Source organism: Phragmites australis, chromosome 22, assembly GCF_958298935.1.
Source record: "Phragmites australis chromosome 22, lpPhrAust1.1, whole genome shotgun sequence".
NCBI lineage: Eukaryota > Viridiplantae > Streptophyta > Magnoliopsida > Poales > Poaceae > Phragmites > Phragmites australis.
The window spans coordinates 20,256,503-20,276,600 of record NC_084942.1 but is presented as its reverse complement, the minus strand read 5'-3'; the positions used below and the strand labels follow the sequence as shown (position 1 = coordinate 20,276,600).

Below are 20,098 nucleotides of genomic sequence, written 5' to 3'. Positions count from 1 at the left end.
AGGTGGATCTAGGGGGCGAAGGGAGGTGGATCTGTTGGAGCGAAGGAGACGGATTAGGGGATTTGGGGGGTTTTTGGTGGGATCTGCGGGATCTCGGGTGGAGTCGCTAGAGAGCGGCATCTGAGCTCCCTCGAGAGGCACTCAAATCATTCTTCCCAAAGTTCAGATCCTCCCCTAAAGCCCTTTCTGACTCATAGGAAAAGTTTTCGAGAGTATCACTGTTCAAGTTGTAAAAATTCTCTTAACCAACTAGGTTTTGCCGCAACACAGGGTACGACACATCAACCTTATAGTAGCCTCGTGCCAACACCATCCAGTGCCACCTGTTTGGTCTTAACTCCTTATTTTTAATATAATACGTAGGTCTCTGCCAGTTCGTTTAAAAAAAATACATATGATTCAATGTTCATGTACAACCACACAAAGCTACGGGATATTTAAGGGTCTCTCAGTTACCACTATTTATATTATGTTTTGATAAAATATCATCTATATCTCACTGACATATAAGATCATCTTATCAGTAACACGCGGGTCAAAATATTAAATCTTCGAAACACAACTAAATTAATGATATATAAACAAAATTTCCATTATAGATAGGGTCTAATATAACCCACCCTTGAAAACGCGCAGCCAAGCACGACCACGACTATTAAGGCATCTGATCGATTATAGACCATCTCCAATCATATTCCCTTCATTTCGTTCCCTTCCCGATTCCCTTCCCCGTTCTTATTCCCTTTATTTCCTCTCATCTCCAACAGCTTCCTCTAGAGGGGAATCGCGAAGGGAAAGGAGAGAGAATCCCGTCTTGAAGGGAATGATCCTGGAAATTCTGTCGTGACGGGAACCGTGAAGGGAAACCGTTGGAACGCTGAAGGGAACGAAAATCCCGTCGTGAAGGGATTTTGGTCCCTGAAGGGAAACCGTTGGAGATGATCTAAGCTCACTCTGATGGAGACCCAGATCAGCTGATCAGATGACGATAATAACATGTGTACCACACTTCTTCCACCCGAAGGAAAACCCCATTTGGCTCGATCACCACCCGGTTACTTTTCAGGTCGCCGTCGTTGCTTTGTCAAGCCTGAACGAAATTACGCTAGCCCCTCTTGGAAGCGTTGGACTTCGGACACTTGTGTTTATTTATGTAGCTGATCACTTCCACCTGATACCATGCTAAAACATGACGCGTACGTGAAGGCATCGAACGGACGCGCCTTTGTTTCTTCTACACCAACCAAACACACATGAAAGTATTTTTCGTTTTTAAAAAACAAAACAGATAGGAGAGCTGCATCTTTATATTAAAAAGCAGAAGTAAAGCTGAACGAATACAAGGGATAACAAAGCCTGTGGAAAAAAAAAATACTCTCAGGAGGATGAGGCGGACAAACCGCCAGACACCCACTAATATCCCGTACTGGATTCCTCGTTTAGCTTGGCCATCGACAGATGCATGGACACCCTTTTACGCTGACATAATTCTCATGTAGCACTCGTTCCACATTTCTCATCTGGCGAGAATCTGAAGGTCGACAAGGTCTTTATTCCATACAAGTAGAGAAACTCCCCCAAGTTCATAGATCTGCCGGTTAAATAAACTCTCAAGACGCCTCGGGTCGGTTAGGCTACCAATGGAGTGGAAGCACATGGGAGTATTTGTCATCTGGGAGTTGAGTATTAATATCCGAGGATGTCAATATTTTGGTTTTTCGAGGGGTCCCAATGCTCAGTCAGTCGTGGGGCCCAACGCGCCAGGATCTGATAATCCCACGCGTTTGGCCTGAATCTAGCCGCACACGTGTTCGATAGTTAAGGCACATGCAATATGGTAACGTGCTAGAATGAGGTAAGAGTTTGCAGCAGACCCACCGATCGATACTGGAGCACTCACCACCATGGTCGTGGAAGGAGGAACTTGGTCATCGATAGTCGGGGTGCTACCTACGTATAATAGGAATCTATGGCTCCTAAAGTAATGTAATCTTATCTTCGGAATATAGTTGCCGTATGACGTTCGTTCAGGGTTGGTAGAAAATGGTGTACGTGACTGTTGTTTTCCATTATTAGAAAAAAAATGTGAATATTGGCAGCGTTTCTTGCGCTGGATGTGGCACACGGATTCCTTGAGGTCCTCGCGTTTGCATCTCGTCGGCGTCGAGCATGGCAGCGCTCAGGCTCTCATCGCCGTGCTGCAGCTCCCGTTCCGTTTTATTCCTCCCCTGGAGCCGCGGTGCCCGGCCCGGAGGTATCTGGCACCATCGATCTGTTCTTCCAGGCGAAGCGCGCCGACGCGGCATTGTACCACGTAATAAAGACGTCGCGTGTATTCTACTGCTAATTTCTTGCATCTTATTTCCTATTTCTTTCCACATTGATTAATCTTTCTTTTATATTTCCTATGGCTAACGTTGGATCTGGACTCCTGGCTACAAACGTCTAATTGCAACCGAAAAATATATATAATAATCATGTAAATATAACCTGGTCCCACCAAATAAATGGTTTAGATTTTTCCTCTTTTTCCTTAGATTAACGTGGTAATCTCTAGCTTTCAAGGTTAAACTTGGAGGATTATCTTTTGGCGCCTGGTGATCAGAAGAAACTAGTCTTCCAATGGCCGGTCACGTGGAACAAATCTGGATTTTTACGACGAAAACGCTCGTGACAAAAGTCATGGTGTGTGCCGCCCTAAAGTCTCTGTAAAGTTCCTAAAGTTTGTAGGGGGCATACATATATGTACGCGTGTAGGATGTGGATTGAACATGGAATCAATCTTTCAGAAGAAGAAAAAGAGATCTGGATTTAGTAAAAGCTATGTATCCATTGAGCCCACGAGAAGGAAACCAAGCAACAAATTGACCTCCTGAGCCCAGTCCACGGCCCATGTTAATTTAGTCCTTCTTTGATCTGAACTCGGGCCGACGTTCTTGCCAACATGATTGGGCCTTGGCCTGGCGGTGAGCAGCGAATTTATATATTTTTCAATAAAAAATGTAAATATATGGTACTGTTTTGAAAAATTGCAGATACAGGGTATGTTTAGTTCATATCTTGGTTATGTATAAAGCGGAAGTATATTATGATGACGATGCTAATACCAGGGCTGAAGCAAACTGATAACGATATCGAGGTCTACTGAAACCATTAACGAAAGATCTTGTAGTACTGTAAAATGATGGTGTGCATACAAACGAGAGAACTTCACCCTACGTGCAATGCTGTTCATAACAATCTAGGATTGGCCAGCTCTTAGCAACCTATCGGGCAAGACTGTAAAAGGCTATTGTGCATGTGTGCATTGCTTGGATGAAACAGAGAGCTTGTGGCTGAAGAATAGCCAAAAAATGATGTCCTTATGTCATCGTAAATTTCTTCATAAGGATCACCCGTACCGTAGCAACATGAGAGTTTTTGATGGGAAAGTTGAGACTCGATTATCTCCCAAGAATCGTACTGGGAGACAGGTATATGAGATGGTAAAAGGACTTAGGGTTATCCTTGGAAAGGGACGCGAAAGTACACCGGTTCCGAAATCTAATATTAGAGATCCTATATTCAAAAAGAAATATATTTTCATGACTTAGCTTATTGGCCAGATTTGGTGGTTCGATACGCAATCGATGTCATACACATTGAGAAGAACGTGTGTGATAGCTTGATTGGTGCGTTACTAGACATACCTGACAAAACAAAGGATACACTCCAAGCACAGAAGGACCTGAAATATTTGAAACTCAGACATAATCTACATCTTGAAGATATAGAAGAAGGCGATAAATATCTTGTTTCCGCTAACTACAGTCTGAGCAAGGTGTAGAAAATTGCAATGTGCGAGTGCTTATATGGAATCAAAGTTCCATCCGGTTACTTTGCCAATATAAATAGACTAGTAAACATGAAAGATTTGAAATTAACTTGAATGAAGTCTTATGATTGTCATGTGATGATGACACAAATACTTCCAATTGTAATTAGAGGTATTCTGCTGCTGAAGGTCCGAAACCCAATCATAAAGCTATGTTCATTCTTCAACGTGATATCACAGAAGGCCATTGATCCGACCAAGCTAGATAAGCTATAGGAAGACATGTTGAGAATCTATCCCAGCGTAAGGTGTTGTTCCCTCCATCATTTTTTATATCATGCTGCATCTCATTGTTCATATTGTGAAAGAGATATAATTTTTTGGCCTCGTGTTTCTACATCAGATGTACCATTTCAAAAGGTTCATGAGAGTTCTAAAGAAATATGTTCAAAACCAAAATCGGCCGAAAGACTGCATGACCGATGGCTAGGGAACTGAGGAGGTCATTGATTTCTGCGTCGACTATATGAATCTCAAATCAATTGGTGTGCCTGTATCTCGCCATAAGGGAAGGCTACAGGGGAAAGGGACAATAGGTGCAAACTCATTCCGCACTAACAATCTCATTTCATTCACGCAAGCACATTTCGCAGTTCTATAAAAATTAGTTGTAGTGGTCAGAACACCAGAAACCCAGGGAAGTCCGATCTTTGGATCGGGCGAGAGCAACAAGATCATTTCGGCGCCTGGTTACGTAGACATGTGATGGATAAGTAAATAAAGTGTGCTCAGTTGAATGTGTTGACTCACGAACCATCAACTACAATCCTTACATTCCAAGGATATGACATAAATGGCTATAAGAGCTCAGGATAATAAGAGCGCCAACCAAAATAGCGATGTTTGTATAGATGCCTATAACTGCTATGGAAACAGGGAGACCTACTATGGATTCATAGAGGAGATCTGGGAGCTTGACTATGGAGTGTTAAAGGTTCATCTTTTTCGGTGCAAATGGGTCAAACTTCCAAGGGTGTGAAGATCGACAAATACCGTATGACTGTAGTGGATCAAAAACTCGTTGGATACAGAGAAAAATCATTTGTACTTGCGAATGATGTTATACAAGTCTTCTATGTTAAGGACCTGGACTCGGCTAACAAGGAGGAGTGCCACGTGGTTCTTCAAGGAAAAAGAAGGATTGTCGGAGTGGAGAATGTCGTTAACAAGGAAGACTACAATCAATTCGACGCGCTACCTCCTTTCGGAGAGAATGTTGACCTAGGTCCTATGGAAGACACCGACAAACCTCCATATGTACACCGTGATCATAATAAAGGGTGAATGGTTAAGACAAAGTAGCTAAATTATATGAATTACTATAGTCACTGACTATCAGTATCGGGTATAGAACTAACAATGAAAATCACTATCAGTGCTAGTTGATGGCTCCAACCGGCACTGATAGTGGATTATTAGTGTCGGTTAGAGCTACCAACCGGTACTAATAGTCGATCCCGACTTAAAGTTTTTTAGCCAAAAAAGCTTAAAAAAATTTCACGACCAGAGGCACCTGACCAGATGCTGCTAACCCCACCGTGCCCAAAATTCGCAAGTCCACACGATATTTGCTCGCATGCAGCAAACAGGACTTGAACTCACGACCTCACAGTAGGTACATGCATGACCTCTCTAAGCATCTTAGCTATCGTTTATTCATGAGTATAGTAGCAAAATAAATCCCCTTCACATCTTCTGACCGAACAGTTGAATGACTATTTGGACATCTTAATGATCCTAAATGAAAAATTTGTCAACTACAAAGATGTACATCTCGTCAAGTTCTACAATATTCATATAAAATTTTAAATGACCTTAAATTAAAAAAAATAACTACAATGTTGTAAATCTCATCGAGAGCTATAATTTTTATATAAAGTTTTTTCCCTTCCGATTTGATGTGAAAAAGTTATGAATTTTTTAAGATAAACTGTGACAGTAGCAATCATTAGTAGCGGTTCGTGGCTAGAACTGACACTGATACTTACTATCAGTGGTGGTTCATGACTAAAACTGATGTATCAGTGTCGGTTCTTAGCTCATCAGTCGTTGTTCACACGCGGGAGTTTAAGAACCGGCACTGATACATCTTCAATAGCGGTTATTGTTGAACCGGCAATAATAGATGCTATATATGTAATGTTCTGTAGTAGTGAAGGCTTTTACTAAGGTCATTATGAACAGAATCAGTTTGGTGGCTCAAAAAGTTATTAGTTCAACTCAAACTGCTTTTCTACTTGGTCATTTTATTATGAGGGTGTAGTAGTTTTGTATGAAACAATCCATGAAATGTTTAGAAAGGAACTTAGCGGAGTCATTCTTAAGTTAGACTTTGAGAAATCATACGACAAACTGAGATGACCTTTGTTGCAACAATCGTTGCACATGAAAGGGTTTTCTCCTCGTTGGTGTAAGTGGATTGAACATATAATCTCAGGAGGGAGTTTTGGAGTGAAGGTTAACGATAATTTAGGGCATTACTTTCGAACTAAAAAGGGTTACGCCAAGGAGATCCTCTTTCACCTATCTTATTTAATATTGTCACTGATATGCTTGTAATTTTAATCAAGAGAGCTATAGAGAGTGGACAAATTAAATGTGCAATTTCTCATTTAGTTGATGATGGCCTATTCATCTTGGAATATTTAGATGACACTATCTTTTTTATGGAACATGGTTTTGAGATAGCTAAGAGTATGAAACTCTTGCTCTATGTATTCAAGCAATTATCTGGTCTAAAAATTATTTTTGATAAAAGTGAGATGTTTTGTTATGGGGAAGCTAAGCAATGTGAAGGCGAGTATTCTCAGATCTTTGGGTGTCATATGGGTTCATATCTTTTTAGATATTTGAGGATTCCAATGCATCATAAGATGATTAGTAATAGAGATTAGATAGAGGATGAAGAATGCTTTCAGAAAAAAAAAATTAAGTTCTTGAAAATGAAAGTTGATGTCGGTTGGAGGAAGATTAGTGTCAATCAATTCAATTTTGAGTAGTCTTTCTATGTTTATACTATTTTTCTTTGAGTACCAAGAGGAGTTCATAAGAAATTAGATTATTATATATCTATGTTTTTTTGGCAATGTGAGGAACATAAAAAGAAATATAGACTATCCAGATGGAGCATTCTTTGTACACCCAAGGATCAAGGGGTCTTGGGATTCTTATCCTTGATGTGCAGAATATGTGCTTACTGAGTAAATAACTTTTTAAATTAATAAATGAAAAGATAGGCCATGGAAACAAATTCTCAGGAATAAATTTCTATGAACCAAGACATTGCTCAAGTGGATAAGAATCTAAGGGATTCACAATTTTGGTAGGGTCCTATGAAGATCAAACAAGAGTTCTTAAACTTAGGTTCTTTTAACTTGCATAATGCGAGACATATTAGATTATGAAAAGATGTTTAGATAGGGAGATGGGCCTTCAAATATAAATATCCAAATCTCTATAATATTGTTTATAAGAAAACCACAACTGTTAGTTGATGATGTGATGAATTCAATGCCTCTAAATGTTTCTTTTCACAGACCTTTAAATGGTGACAAATTGATTGCTTGGTATGATCTGATTAGAACTATTGTTAATGTCCAGCTTGATAACCAGCAAGACATTTTTAAATAGTCTCTTCTTCAAAATGGTAGATTTTCTGTGCAGTCCATGTATAAGGCCTTAATTAACAATGATGTCGTTCCCCATAAGAACATCATATGGAAGCTAAAGGTTCCTTTGAAGATAAAGATATTTTTTGATACTTGCAACAAGGGGTAATATTAATAAAAGATAATATGGCTAAAATAAAATAAAAGGGTTGTCTAAAATATTATTTTTTTACTGCTGATGAAACAATACAACAATTATTTTTCGGTTGTCCTTTTGCTAGATTCATTTGGCCTTTGGTTCTAGTGTCTTGTGGTTTGAAGTCTGCATGCCGTCTTTTGGAGACGATGGAAATTTTTACCAAGTATGGGTGGAAGTGTAGTAATAAAATTTGTGTTGAGTATCTTCTTTTCTTTTTTATGTGCCTTCGGAAAGTTATGTTGCAATCTTTATTTAAGTTGGGTGTATGCCTATAGTTTGTAATAATGAACAGCTATGTGCATCTCATGATGTAGGGGTTAGAATACTGCTATTCTGTTATTAAAAAATAGATTTTTTATCACCTACACCGACAATAAACTCAAATTTTAAAAATCGTTCAGAACAGGACACACGCTTCTCAGGGTTTTCTCAGACAAAAGTTCATGTGGACAGTTAAGCTTAAGCTGACAGTTATGCGTAAACTGGCTTATGCTTAAACCTAAGTTGTCTAGAATAGGAACTTAGTAGTTTTCGTAAACATTAACAATGATCTGGCTGCGAATGATATAACAATTTCAGTAAACTGGACTCACTAAACCTCCTCCAATCGTCACCGTTGATCAACTAATTTCGGTTGTGTAAGTTGATCTGGCCCGTTGCTCCGTTGATCACGTGCTCCATATCAAGTTATTGACGATGTCACGGCCGGCCACGCGCGCCGTTCATGCACCGTGATCACCAGCGTTCTGCGGTGGCGCTCCTTGTCCAGCCTTTCTGTGACGAGCTCGTTGAGCCTCACGGCGGCGCGGGCAGGGTCCTGCCGCCCCCTCGCGTCCTCGATGGCATCCTCTTCCTTCCGCCTCAGCCTGCGCAGCACCACCTCTAGCGCTGGGCCAGTCCTGTTGCCGTTCTCTAGCGCCTTCCGGAACCCCCACCACTCCTCGCCGTAGAACCTCTCGAGGAACTCCTGGCACTCGCGGCTTGGGAAGAGCTCCTCCAGGGAAGCCTCGTCGGCGGGCTCTTGCAGCAGCTGCTCCGCGCGCGCCATCGTGGCCACCAGGATCGAGTAGTCGGTCTCGAACTTCCACGCCGCCCTGAAGCGCAGGAACTCGTCGTCGTCGGGGCCCCGCGCCCGCGCTGCGGCTCCGGCGCTGGAGCATTCGCCGGTGCTGTAGCGCCGGCACTGCCCCCGCGCTGTGGCCCCGGTGCTGGAGCCTTCCCCGACGCGATGGGAGATCCGGCGGTTGTAGTCGTCGGCACGCGGCTTTTTGGCCGGCCTGTACGGCGGTACGTCGTAATCGTCATGGCCCCGCCACGCGGCCCCGCCGCCCGAGCATTCGCCGATATGGAGGGCGTGCCTGCTGCTGCCGTCGTCAGCGCTGGGCGTCTTGGCGGCTCTGCTCGGCGTGTCGGCATCGGTCGCGTGCTTTCGCTTCGGCGCCTGGCGACGCGCTTCTTGTTCCTCCCACTCCGCTCTCCCCGGGAGGTATCCGCAGAAGCCGCGGAGCAGGTGGCCGTACGCCGGGCCGAACGCTTCCCTGGCGCGCTCGTAGATCACGTTGGCGTCCATGCTGTTGTCGTCCCCCGCGTCAAACACCACCTTGAGGGACTTCGAGTAAACCTCAGTGCCCGCGTGCTCAAGCACCCACCTCAAGAACTCAACGGCCTCGCGGAGCCGAGGGTCCTCATGCGCGTCGCCGCCGGCACCGCAAACGCCGGCAGCTGCGCGGCGGCCTCCTTCCCTTTCCCTCTCTGGGAGCAACCCATAGCCTTGTGCGTCGCCGGCACCAGCCCCCACGTTTGGCTCCGCCGTTGGCACCACCGGCCGGCACCGGCTGTTCCTTTCCATCGCGCGGCTGCTGCGTCGTGTCCTTGCCGCAGCAACGTCTTCGTTTGACACCTCGGCGCCGGGGAGGAAGGCGCGGAACTCCGCGAGGAGGTCCGGCTGGTCTCCTAGGAGCTCGCTCGCGCGGGCCGCCACGGTCCGGGCGTCGCCGCCGCCCTCTCCGAGTCCAGTGATGAGGGTGAAGAACTCGTCACGGACGTGCGGGTTCGTCTTGAAGCACGCCCCGATCTTCTGCAGAAAGGCGACGGCCTCGGTGATCTCCTTCACCGTGTACGTCGTCGCCTCGCCCGGCGGCTGCTGCGCCATGGTGATCCGACTCGCGCAGGTGACCGAAGAGTAGAGAATCCTAGGGCTCCTCCCCTACTCGATCGCAAGATGAAGATGAGAGGCGGCAGGTTGTTGTTCTTCCTCCTCATGCATGCACGCTGCAGAAGGTCAGCAGCACCGATCGATGGTGATGGTGGTGTCCATTTAAAATGCTTTCCCAAGACTCGCGTTCAACACAGCGCGATCGAGGTAATCATCGAGCGGAAGCGTCCCAGATGGGTAAGTTCTTGTCGGACTCGGCCTGGACTCCTCTCATGGCGGATTCCCATCGCCCTGGACTCGGACTCTCACATTGTCCTTCCTTCCCTCTTCTGGTTGTTGCTTGATCGGAGGACGCCACCAGAGTCCAACTAAAATACAAACCCAAATAATTACCGATAAATTATTGTTTAATTTGTTCGGGTTAATGAATAAGCATGATGACATGCATGTCGTGTGATTGTGTAAGGGTGCATAAACATGGCCTCCAATAGGTAGGCATGCATGCAAACTCTTTTGTGCCGTCGAGGGCGTGTGTTCGTAAGTGCTGAGCCGTTGATCTCCCTTTGAGATATGTGCAGTGGGAGTTGTGACCGATATTAAGCGACGAGGATGCACATATCACGGGTAAAATGGGCTGTAGTGGGCGTGGTAAGAGGACATGCCGTAATAGCGCTACTCGTATAACCGTGGTACTAGTGAGAAGTCTGCCGAGAGAAAGAAGCGAATTAGCATTGCGGCGGCTAAGGGGTTGATTGGTTGTTTGTAGACGAGGAATTTAGTGCAGTGGATGTGTATAATTTTAAAAAGAAGTTAATTTGGTTGTCTATATATATTGTTCTAGTCTGATTTTATAAATACAAGTTTCTGCATCCGCTCATATAAAACAGTATGCTTATCAATGTTACGGAATAACCTTTATACGAATGACCAATCACAATCTTAACTCTTGTATCTGCTCATACGATTTTAGATTCAGCTAATTAAACAGAAACTCAGCTTCATCTGTTTGGACCGATACAACCAATCAAACATTTTTCTTTTTAATAAATATAATTTTGCTTAGCATACCTCCCTTCAATCAATATATATAATTCAGGTGAGCAAGACCCATATGGGTGAATATGAGAAGAGATAAAGGTCTATTACTAGTTAGTAAACAACCTCTACTCACACGCCTCAATGCACATGCCACATGCAATGCTCTACGACTGGACCTCTATTAATTTGGAGAATTTGCTATAATCAACATTAATGCCAAGGCATTCTACTGGTGTTAGTTTCACTTTAATAATAATACTAAACATTTTACACCATACGTTCATCCATGGTGCTTTAAGCATGCTTGCTAAGGCCTGGCTGAAATGGTATCAATGTTTGTTGCCGGTGATAACTTTATTTTAATAATAAAATAAAGTATTGTATATCATCTTAATACTTATAAGGAGATGCTAATAGATAGAGTAGAAGTAGCTGAAAACTATATCATGGAGAAATAATAGCGAATAGCTAACCTAAGCAACAACTTCGATGGAGAAATAATAGCGAAAGTAACTAAGGTGTACTTAAGGAATTCTCTACTCAAGGCACGAGCACGGCCCAGATAGAGCCCACTCACGCGCACACACTCCAGAATACCACTTTCCGCTTGCTCCCATCTGATCATCTCTCTCTCTCTCTCTGGTTGCCATTGCCACCTGAGGCTGCAGACGAGCTTGGGCTTTGTTCTCAATGCCATCCTGGTCGAGCGGCTAAGCTCTATCAGACCCTTAGGAGGGACTCGTTTATCAACTGTTTATTTGTTTATCTATTGATAAAAACTCTAATAGAATCAAATTTGTTCCTCATTTGATGTCCACGGGCACGTTCATAAGCGCAAATTGCTATCCGACGTGTATGAGTATGAGTAAAGCTCACTCATACCTGTGACACCAGTTTACTCGTCTTTATATGACAAATAGGTCAATTCCCAATCCAACCCCACCGCCCCTCAATTATCCCCCCATTCCCAACCAACCCCAACCACTGCCACCCTAATCCCCAATCCAACCCCGCCACCACCCCCGGCCCCGAGAGCCTTGCTCCTACCCCCAGGTGTAGGATCAAGGAGGCTGACTAGAGGGGGGTGAATATGCTGTTCTAAAAATTCTAGGAAGATATAATCGATAAAGATGTGAAATTAAAAACAATCGATTACAACACATATGAAACCCCCAAAATCTATGTCTCAATGGAAGTGATCAATTCTATGTTTATATTAGGGTTTGCAACCTAGGGTGATATGTAAGCAGTTATAATTCTGGGATGTAAATTGCTCAAAGTAAATAAACTTAAGTAGGCAAAGCACAAAGGAGACACTGAATTTTTTACCGTGGTCTCAAAAACTTTTCGATCTCCCCTAATCTATGTTGAGATGGGTTCAAACCTTTAACTGCTCCTCTATCAAGTATGCAATTCTCACCACAAGAGGCTCACCACGAGCAATGTGATCTTGAGCTGGATTAATCCAATGAATCACTCACTATCTCGACTCCACTAGAATTGCATTTACCACTTCGGTAGGGCGTGCACGAAATCTCTCACAATCACATTAGGCCTTTTCACAAGCTTCTTTGAGAAGATCATCAGATCAGAACACCATTGCACTGTCTAGGTGTTGGTAAACACCAAGAATAACAAGCTAAGACGAACTCAACTCTCACCAAGTGTCTAAAGCTCAATCACTAATGCAAATGCACTTGATTCTTGCATCACAACCCTCTCTTTGTGCAACACATACATAAATGTGTGGGGAGAACTTCATTTTGCTCAAGGATGCTTAATGGGGGCAGGAGAGATCCTCCAAGTTGCTTGACAAAGGATATATATAGGCCACAACCCGAAATATAGCCGTTGATCAAAGTCTGACTTCTCTACATATTTAACGGTCAGACTGCAATACAATTGGCGATCAGACCGTCACTCGTCCAACGGCTCTAAAACTAGTCGTTACAGCCTTTTCAAGCCTCGGGCAGTCAGACCGGTCACCTTGGCAGTCAGACCGTGTGCCTCGAACAGACTACCAAAACTCTCTGTTCTCAGACGGTCAGACCGGTGACACCTGACGGTCAGACCGACAACACCTGACGGTCAGATCGGCAACCTTGGCGATCAGATCGCCACATATTACAGATAGATGAAAGTTCTCTGTAAGCTCCAGTGGTCAGGCCGGCCATCTTGGCGGTCAGACCGCCACCCTAGCGGTCAGACAGGAGTTCTTGACGGTCAGACCGCTACTCCCTAACCAACACACTTGACACTCAGAGAAATAACGATAACTTTCTAACCCGATGTTTGATTTAGGTGATCTTGGACTCTACGGAAAGCTTATTTAGAGTGCTATACATCTCAATTGATTGCTTGATCTTAAACACATTGGATCAAATCTAAAGCATAGTCTAAAGATCCACCACAATGAAAATTGCATAAACCTTAATCTTTTGCAAAAACAAATTTGCAATCTAAAGGTTCTATGTGACCAAGGGTTAAAACATTCACTATGAAAACTTGCAAAACACATTTACAAACTTAGTGACATGCTATATGGAGTAGGAATATAGACTTGAGTTATTTGCAAAACTCATTTGTACACTATTACATCCTACCAAAGAGAGTATACACATGCAAGATTGAGCTTATCAATATATGGTAAAAATTCAAGCAATATCAAAGAGAGTATGCACATGCAAGATTGAGCTTATCAACACATGGTAAAAATTCAAGCAATCATCTAGACCCCTTTTAATATTACGATATTTATCCTATCGATTCGGTCATTTCTCTTTTCAAATTGCCATTGACCGCTAGAAGAAAATGACCTACATTTTATACCTTTGCCTTAAGCTAGCCATCTCTTTGGACTTGACAAACACATCATCCAAGTCATGATGCTTCTTTTAGGCTTGTTATCAACTCTTCACTTACTGCTTGTCATCCTCGCTTCCCAGCTCGATCATCTCTTGATGTTTTGGCAGTTTTATGAAGTTTACTTGATTGCTTATCATGCAACAAGCATAGAAGACTTTTCTTTTCACACCATCTTCATCCGGTTCACCACCAAGGTATGAACTGCAAACATCAAGCACACAAGTTATCCACTAAGCTTTCTTGATCTTCCTCTTCCAATTCAACACATTGAATATCTCAATTTAATATTTGCCTTCATATGGAACCTAACCCCAACTTACTCTTAAGCACATAGCATATAGGTTAGTCTATAAAATTCAATTGACAATTCCATACCTTTAGTTACTTAATTTCCACTAGTAACTTTGGTCTTCACGCTTATTGTCAATATTTTAAGACCATCATCAAACTCCGATGTCTCTTCCTTTCTAGATTCTTCTTCATCACATGAGCATCACTTAGAGCTCAATGACCTCGATGCACATCTTTTGATCTCATGGAATTCTTCAACGAATCCATGTTTTATCACTTAGGAATCTCCTATGGAACAACCTACTAACAATTCTCAATATAATTGTTAGTCCATGTGTATTATCACCACTTATCCGAGCATCATCTAGAGCTCATTTATCTTGATGCATTTATCTCAATCACGTGTCATTCCTCAATGAATCCATGCCCAATCCTCCATGCATCACCTATGGAACAACCTACTAACAATTCTTAATACAATTGTTAGTCCATAGGTATTGTTATTAATTACCAAAATCATATTTAGGGGCTAAATGCACCTTCACCAGGGTCGAGAGCTCTACCTCCCGTTCACCCCATCGCTCCTCCTCCATCTGTCGCCCATGTGCCCAAGAGTGCGACGCCCATCTAGCTGCTGCACGTCTGTCATCTGCTGCCCCTCTATACATGATCCCCACCGCCCATCCACCTATCGCATGTCCGTCGTCTACCGCCCCTACGCTCGAGAGCCCGCCACCACCCACAGACCTGAGAGCCCTGTCGATCATCCACCCATCCTCCATACGCTACTCCTCCACCCAAGAGCCCGCCATCCGTAACCCCTCTGCCTATTCGTCACACAAGAGCCATGCCGCCCGAGTATGTCTGCCATTGCCCAAAAGTCATTTGCCAGTCGTCATCGTCTCCCCACCACTTGAGCTTGCCACCTGCATGAAGACAAATCAACTTCAGCCGTCTTCAACTCTGATCGTTGCCACTGTGTCACATCCCAAAATGCTAATCACATGATTAAGCATTCATAATCATTATGACATTATGTTTATGTGCATTCTTTTGATAAATTTAGTGTAAACATGTTTCAAAAGTAATTGTAGATAGTTTAGAGCCCTTTAGGAAAACCCTAAATGCCCTAGAGATGAAGAAGAATAGAAAAAGGGGAATAGAATCAAGTTTTCAGCGTGAGACCGTTCTCATAGTCTGACCGGGATTCCCCGCGGTCTGACTGTCAGGGGGCAGACACATAGGCTTGCCACGTGGGCTTCCCACAGTCTGACCAACCCATCTCGCGGTCTATACGACCCATCCCGCAATCTGACCCAAATCAGAGCTTCTCTGAAGTGATAATCCCCAATAGAAAGCTTCGTTATGCTAAGGTGAGACATCCCCTACTATTTATCCATCATTCCCGAGCTCTAATCGATCCTCATTCCATTTAGACCCAAGCTTAACCCTATCCTAGGGCTTATCCATGGGGTATTTTGAGTTTAGCTCAGTGAATATTATCCAAATCACTTTGGAAGCACTCCACTAGTTCTATAGAGCATTTTGGTACCCATCGTGGTTGAATGTTTCACTGGAGCCTTCGCCGGTGGCCTCGTAAAGTGGCACTGGCAGGGTCTCGTGGTCTGACCACTACTAGGGTTGGTTTGACCGCCAAATGGCAGTCTAACTGCTAACATACCATTGGTCTGACCACCATGCGCCAAAACCTTCTACAGACCGACAGTCAGACCGCCACCTCTACGTCGGTCTGACCTCCAGCCCTTCAAGGTTGTATGTACTTAGGTTACCTTGCCCGGGGTTTTAAACTTCAAAACCCTAATCATTTGGTGGTCTTTTGCAAATATTTTTTGAAGCATGGTGCTCTATTAATATTCAAGCATGCAAGACAAACATCTAAGCATATTGCACCTTTGTTTGAATTGAATGGAGTTTAAATTGATAAGTGGTTGCTTATGTACCTTTGCATGGTTAGCGAGTTGATGTCGGGTTTATATGGGTACAACCTATATTAATTGCATTACCTCTACCTTGAGTTGTTGATTATCTATATCCTTGTAGCCTTATTATCCTTATCAATGTCTAACTTAAGAGTTATTCGAAATGCTTAGCAATGCATAGGTCCTCGGTAGAAGTCAAGCGATGGTGCAACCATTGTTTACGAGCTTAGGAATTACTTATTATTTACAAACACAATGAGAATGATGTGGGTTGTATGAAAGGTGAGGACGAGGTGAGATATGGGCGGTGCTAGGGGTATCTTCTTTAGCGGAGGGGTTCCTCGGTGTAATTCGAGAGAGGAGCCCAGATGCTATAGACCACTTGCATCGTTTAAGCACCGTCCACCGGTGTAGTTGGCTTTAGCATGTTCCGTACTTACTACATGTTGCATATGGGGACGATAAGCCACATACCTATGTAGATGTGACCTTTTGGCATACGAGCCGATGGTGTCGTGGGCATAACAGGCTTGTAGGGGTATCCAGTTTGCTTTGGGAGTAGTTCTAGATGACCACCACACATATCGGTGCATTATCAAACGGTTGGGACTTATTAGGAAAGGTTGACACGAGTACCCCCTTACGTGGGCTTGTGTGGACACATGAGTTGAATGGTCCTCGAGTTGTATAGGTACAGGAGTACCCCTTGCAGCGTGTAAAAACAATTTGAATTATTACCTCTCGGTCATGAGCATGCTTCTGTCCATTTTCACCGATCGTAGAGTTTATGAAATTGGGGATGTTTGATATTGTATGGTAAGTTGGGATGGTTGTTTATGGTTATTGCTTACATGAGATGGTTCTAGTTACATTTATGTTCAAGTTGTTGGTTACATGGTAGAAAATGTACTTTTGGTTAAGTATAGATGCTCACACATAGGTGTCTAGGTTGCTTCGCTTATGAATTTACTTAATCTTGTTGCCTACTCCTTGTTAATGACTTAAATACATCCTTGAAGTTGGGTTATTATATGTACATATTATGGATTAAATCTTGCGAGTACCTTCGTACTGACGTTGCTCTTTCAGGTTCCACAGGTGAGGAGGGGCTCGTGCTTGGCTACTTCATGCCCGCCGATGTAGGTGGCGGGAATGAGTAGTGCAAACTACTCGAGTGACATGCTTTTGGGTGGAGCCTAAGGGAATATGGCTTCACCTAAGTTTTTTTATTCATAGTTGTTAATCTTCCGCTGCGTAGTTTCCAGTTTTGGTTTGGAGGTGATATGTTCTTTATCCTTCTCGACCCCCTCTAGCACAAGAGGATTCCAATAGGCCTAGGACTCCAGGTCGCGCAGACCCCACCAACACCATCGACGTAGCAATCATGACGTCAACTGCGTGAAAGAGGCTCCGAGTCCACCTCGGTCGAGAAGGCGTAGTTAGAACTACTTTGGCTCTGAGAGCTAGTTCGCCTGACAGCCTCATCGGCTTCCCCGGATGGAAAAGGGCTATGGGGAAACCATGAGCTACGATGTGAACAGCCCCCGCCGATGCCCATGACGCTGACCACAAGCTCTGGTACCACCGGAAGAGAGTATGGGTGTATCTTGCACAGGCCTGGACAAGGCCACAATACAGATGACTGTCGGACACTCATAACTTTCCAGGAGGAGTACCTCGAAAGGTAGGAAGGACACCCGGTAAGGGAGGAAGCCGGTGATAGGCGACACAAGGGTGGTAAGACTGGAGTGGGTCCATGTGCAGGTCTCTAGGCCTCCAACCCCTCTCTGTCACCACCAACTCTACCGTCGACAATACAATACCCCAATGATAAGGGCTGAGTCGCCCCGACAGCCCTAACCATAATAGAGCCCGACAGGTCTCGGACACGAGGGGACCCGCCTTAGGCTTCAGACGATCAAAGCTCTTAGTGGGCCTCCCCTATCAGGCTCAGTACAGGTAGGGTCGACTGGGGGAAAAGGACGTTGGGCCCCGACAAGAAGGCCCTGGGTGCTTCGAAGGTCCACAAGACCAAAACCCTCCGGACTCAGACCAGAGGGGCCAACCCTTCCCTCGCTTCGGAGCTATGAGGTCTTCCGAGCCTCCAGCCTTGCGGTGGAGACCTAATTTTGGCAAAGGTATGCCTATGACTATCTAGCAATAGTTTGCCTAGCCAGTATCTAGCCTAGCTATTGTAAGTCTCTACAACAGATAGCTACCAGGTAGAAACAGTAGAGCTCAAGTTATATCTCTGTTTCAACAATACATAGTAAAACTTAAGTCATATTTCTGTTCACCATAGACAAACGAAACTTGAGTTATATCTTAGTTTGGCATGTGCTAAGAATAGTCATCCGACCTAGCCATCACTTGTGCCGCAACTAGTCTTTCACTGACAACAGTAGACTATCAAACTTAAGCTATATCTCTATTCAAACATTAGGTAGCAAAACTTAGTTTAAGTTATACCTTCGCTTAAATAGTACACAATAATGAAAGCATACACACCTGCAGGCACAACATGCCTAGATCACCTAGAAGGCATATTAAGCCTAGGTCACATGGAAGGAATTAGATAGCCTTGGTAGTATAGATACCACGCACAAAAGGGACATCCTCAGCAGTGGAGATGCGACGCACCTGAGGGACATCCTCGGTGGCAGACACGCCCACGCACCTGTAGGCATAGCACACACCTGTAGGCATAGCATGCCTAGGTCACTTGAAAGGCATCGAGCCTAGGTCACCTGGAAGGCATTGCATAGCCTTGGTAGGTAGTGGAGCCTACACACCTGCAAGTGTAGTATGCCTAAGTCACCTAGAAGGCGTATTATGCCTAGGTCACCTGGAAGGCTTTGCAAACCTCAGTAGTGTGGATGCCACGCACCAGAGGGACATCCTCGATAGCCTGGGTCAGAAGGTAATAAGAATTCAACTTTGCTCACACCCAACTCAACAAAATACCCCTAGAGAATCACACTCACCGGCCACTAGCGACCGCAGGAGGCGAGGGGGCCAGGAAAAGGGGAGACAATCGAAGCATTGGTGCGACCAAAAATATAAGGCAAAAGGTGAAGTCAGTACAATACAATCTCATCTATACATATTCACATATCATACATAAAGAACATACCAAATATTAAGTAAAAGTCCACTCTGTGTGTCATGGAAGTGGGTATGGACTCCTCCACTGCCCACTACCTAGCCGCGGCTAAGTGCTGAGGGGTCGCGGACCGCCTCCTCGTGCCCAGCCATTGGCTTCACCTCTGATGAACCATCACAGGGCTCCGGATGGCCATGCCTCCAAAGCCTAGCCACAGCTAAGGGCCGAGGGGGTCGCGGACCACCTCCCCTAGCCTAGCTATCAGCTTCACCTCTGGCAAACCACCGTGGGGCTTTAGATGGCCCTTCCTCTGGAGCCTTGGTGCGGCTAAGGGTCGAGGGGGGGTCACGGACCGTCTCCCTCAGCCCAGCCATAGTCTTCACCTCCAGCAAATGTCGTGGGGCTCTAGATAGCCCTACCTCTGGAGCCTGGCCACAGCTAAGGGCCGAGGTGGTCGCAGACCGCCTCACCTGATCCAGCTATTGCCTTCACCTCCAGCAAATTGCCGCAGTGCTCCGGAGGGCCCTACCTCTAGAGCCTATTCACGGCTAAGGGTCAACGGGGTCGCGGACTGTATCCCCTAGACCACCCATCAGCTTCACTTCCACCAAACTTTCGTGGGGCTCCAGATGGCCCTACCTCTAGAGTCGGAATGCGGCTATGGGCTGAGGGGGTTGTGGACTGCCTCCCCCAGCTCAGCTATCAGCTTCACCTCCAGCAAACTGTTGTGGGGCTTTGGATGGCGCTACCTTCAAAGCCTGACCGTGACTAAGGGCCGAGGGAGTCACGGATCGCCTCCCCAGCCTAACCATCGCCTTCACCTCTAGCAAACTGCCGTGGAGCTCCGGATGGCCCTGTCTCCAGAGCCTGGCCATAGCTAAGGGCCAAGGGGGTCACGAATCGCCTCCCCCGACCTCGCCATCCCCTTCACCTTCGGCAACTCGTCCAGCGCACCGCCACGCGGCTCTGGATGGCCCCACCTCCGAAGCCCATCTGCTGAGCTCCAGTGGATCGCTTCAAGCCAG

At 44.9% G+C, this 20,098-nt stretch overlaps 1 protein-coding gene across 1 annotated transcript; it reads right to left on the bottom strand.

Annotated features, from left to right (window-relative positions):
• Nucleotides 1–8,363: 8,363 nt before the first annotated feature.
• LOC133904586 (uncharacterized) lies at nt 8,364–9,833 on the bottom strand. Its single transcript, XM_062346067.1, has one exon. The coding sequence runs from the start codon at nt 9,831–9,833 to the stop codon at nt 8,364–8,366; it is 1,470 nt and encodes a 489-aa protein (XP_062202051.1).
• Nucleotides 9,834–20,098: the final 10,265 nt, after the last annotated feature.